This window comes from Frankliniella occidentalis, unplaced genomic scaffold (assembly GCF_000697945.3).
Source record: "Frankliniella occidentalis isolate FOCC.00 unplaced genomic scaffold, Focc_3.1 Scaffold107, whole genome shotgun sequence".
Taxonomy (NCBI): domain Eukaryota; kingdom Metazoa; phylum Arthropoda; class Insecta; order Thysanoptera; family Thripidae; genus Frankliniella; species Frankliniella occidentalis.
In genome coordinates, this window is record NW_026267236.1 from 1046326 (window position 1) to 1049822 (window position 3497).

General features: G+C 56.1%; 1 protein-coding gene across 1 annotated transcript in view; it reads left to right on the forward strand.

Moving 5' to 3' along the window:
- Positions 1-939: 939 nt before the first annotated feature.
- The window catches only part of LOC113203242 (mucin-1-like), a 24906-nt gene continuing 22348 nt past the window's right edge, over positions 940-3497 (forward strand). The window contains exons 1-2 of the mRNA XM_052269990.1: positions 940-1382; positions 1466-1701. Coding sequence (XP_052125950.1) covers positions 1260-1382; positions 1466-1701 — 359 coding nt within the window. The 5' untranslated portion in view covers positions 940-1259. The remainder of the gene's footprint in view (positions 1383-1465; positions 1702-3497) is intronic.

The following is a 3497-nucleotide window of genomic DNA, read 5'->3' on the forward strand; positions in this document are numbered from 1 at the left end:
GACGCCTTCGTCGAAGTGCGCAACGCCCAGCGCCCGTCCCTCATTCGTCCCAGGCCGAACCTGATGCCCGCCCAGGTGAGGATCAATATGAACGGAGCTGACAGCCATGTCCGACCATCGGTCCGATTGGCTGCGGCGTTGTTCCTACTGCCACCCCGAACGTGCGTGCTAGTGCCAGTTGGCGTTCCCCTTCCCTTCTCCCAGGGCGAGATGGTCCTGGAGACGGAGAAGAGCGCCAGCTACGTCGACTTCCACCTGCAGGGAGGGGGAGCTGCTCGGGCCGGCTCCCACCGCAGGCCGCCCATCGTGCGCCACCCCACCAACATGCGCATCGAGCACGGCCAGCCCATGAACGGCGACCCCGAGTACCGCGCCGCGTTCAAGGAGTACGACAACGTCAGGGCTGTCATTCGAAGGTGAGCGCTGCACGCTGTCGCAAAAAACTGAAAACGAGGCGAGGTAGAAACAGAGAGCCACAAGTTTCTAGAAAAGTTGGCAGTAACAACATTCAGACTAACTTGAAGTAGAGCAGTGAAAACACAGGGTAGTAAATGTCGGGTGGAAAAAAAAAGAAACCTGCATGGGAGGGAATGCCCACCGGCTGGGCTATGTAAAACGCCACTTTGTATGCGGCTTTTCTCCATCACAGAAAAATGTGATGCAGATATTCGTTGTGAAAATCTCTTTTGTTCTCGTTATGGCTGCCCTGCAGGCCAGAGCCCCACGTCACGCTGGGCGGCACCATGAGCGGCGGTGGCGACGTAGCGGCCGCCACGGCCAACCCTGCGACCGTGGTCATGCCCGACAGAGCCGGGTCTGAAGTGCCCCAGGTCAGTGCTCCGGCCGCTCCGGCCGCCACCCCCAGGGACAACGGTGGCGACGGCGGGAGAGGAGGTGGCGGTGGAGGAGGAGGAGGCGGTGGAGGAGGAGGAGGCGGTGGAGGAGGCGGTGGAGGAGGAGGAGGTGGAGGAGGCGGAGGACCCTCCCCTCGAGGCCCTGACAACCCGCACTCCGAGTACAAAGACTGGTACCTGGACTTCCCGCGGAACAGGCCGCTCACGCAGAAGCCAGAGAGAGACTATGCGTTCCGGTTTGAGCAGTGCCTTCCGCACGCCTCCAACGGACGGGATCCGGATTTCCGGAACGACATCCACCGGTCGCCGTGCACCCCTCGCCGCAGGCTGCAGAGCAGGTCCCCGCTGGACGAGCCGCCGCCGCCGTTGCCCCGCTCCCGGACCGTTCCCCGGAGGCTGGGTGGGATGGATTTCCTTCAGCTCCCCGACGGCGAGGACGGGTTCGGCCGGCGCTCCGGCGGCGAGTCGCTTCTAGACGACCCGGAGTACCAGCGCGCCTTCGTCGTACACCCCCGCGACGAGTACAAGGTAGGGGCACCTCCCCGGGGCCTGCCCTGCCTGCGTGGTTGTGGCAGCCAGCTCTCCTCAGAATCTTGTCCGCTCTGCTTCAGCTCGACCGAGACGCCTTCCACCCGCGCGACCCAGGGCGCCGCAGGCAGCGGCGCGTCACGTACCTCGACGATGAGGGCATCGACGATGGCTTCCAGGACACGACGACGGCCACCGAGGACACGGAGGATGACGGGCAGCAGCCCATGTCATTCCACATCCTGGATGCGCGCATCCACGAGGCGCGAGACGGACTGACGAGGATCAGCCTGGACGAGGAGCGCTACGCCGGGGACAGGTACTCGCCCAGGTGATCGCAGAGGTACTTGTAGAGTGGGCAGCCGATCTGACGAATCGCGGACAAGGCGACCACGGAGCAGGTGTGGGAACGAGACCGGTCTAACAAGGGAACCTTTTCAGGTGTAAATCTCTTATTTTGATGAAGTTTAGAAAATTTGACGTTTATCTACGTGGAAGTCAGATGGCACTTGAAATTTTTCGTAAACATCACAACGAGAACAGCCTTTCTACGGTGTAGGGGCGTCGATACACTCGGATACACTTGATCCGCCTTGATCCGGTTTATTTGAAACCTTCGAGTAAGGGGAACTCGTCAAAGTAGCGCCCTTTGTGCCTAATTATTGTCCGTTTCGCTCTATCTTTTACGTTTAGGCGATGGATGGATATTTTGGACAAAAAGCAGTGTATGGCTTAAGTGTAATCGAGTGTACACCTGCTAATTATCAGGTTTAGGAAAAATGTCAAGTGCTATCCGACTTCTCTATGGAAAATATTCATATTTTCCGAGTTTGAGCGAAATCTGAGACCTGAAAAGCATGAGTGCGTTAGAGGAAGGTGCCTCGCTCCCTGCCCGCACAACATGCGGCATTCCCGTATGCTCGGGCTCTCTCAAACAACTTTCGGTGGGCTGTGCTCGTACTTCTCCTTTGACTGAGATGGTGCCCTCCCCGCCCCACAGCATACCTGCAGCTGGGACGCACAGTCAGCATCCTCCGGCCTTTCCGACGGCAGAGCGGCATGGTAGGAGAGGAAAGTGATGGTACTTTCCGTTTGCGTTTCGTTCGTGTTCCCACGTTTGACAGTTTTCAGAGTGTTTTCTTAGTGATTTTTCCTTTCATCGTAGCAAAGATTTTTTTCTTGTCTCTTTGATTCACTGTAATGATAATGCGTTGCTCGTATGGTTGGGCTTCTTTGACACTGACTTGACACTTTGGCACGTGTGTGTACCGTATGTTAGGGCCATGACACGCCAATGTTGCGAGTTTGCAACACTTCTGTGTCGCGGCCCTGACTGACGGTACTGGGTGGTCGGCCGGCACCGGCGGAGCGCCGGAGCGAATAAGGCATACTAGCCCGCATGCAGCTGTGTGTTCGGGTTGCCTATGCTCTCGTCGCCATAACGCACTATGGCTACGGTCGGTAAGCTCAGCCGCACACTTGCATGCGGCCTCGGTCTAGCAGGCATTCCAAGTCACTCTAGCGGAGCTAGCCCTCCACCCTGTATTTATTTAGTAGTGTTTTAACCAAACATTTTGCGCCGCACTGATTAAGTTAGGGTAGATAGTGAAGTCGTGTGGAAATAGGCACTTTTTTCTTATACCAAAGTTAGGATTTTGGCATTCACTACATGCGCGTTGGTATTAGGTCAAAATTTGACCAAAAAGACGTGACTTAAATCAACAAACCTGCCTTTTAAAAAGTCCCCCAGGAGTGTGGGGATTATCGGTGATTACCAAAGTCGGTGTACTGATTACCTCAGTTGGGCACCCATCGTCATGAGCTAAGTTTACAAGATTTCTTCCAGAGTCAAGGTTAGACAGGGATGAAAATTTTCTCATTTTCCCTTTCCGGTCTATGGTCTACACCGTGGGGCCTTTCGAAGTCAGGGGCATCCTATTACTCCGAATGAATGTCGGCGAAATGGTTTCTTTTAAATTACGTGGTTTAGTGAACGACTCCCCCCCCACCCCAATCCCTCTGGGCCAAAACACATCTGCGACCCTGCAAGTGGGCAAAGCAATTTATTCTCGATTCACTCCGCCCCCTGTGCTCCCTCCTTACCACACTTACGTC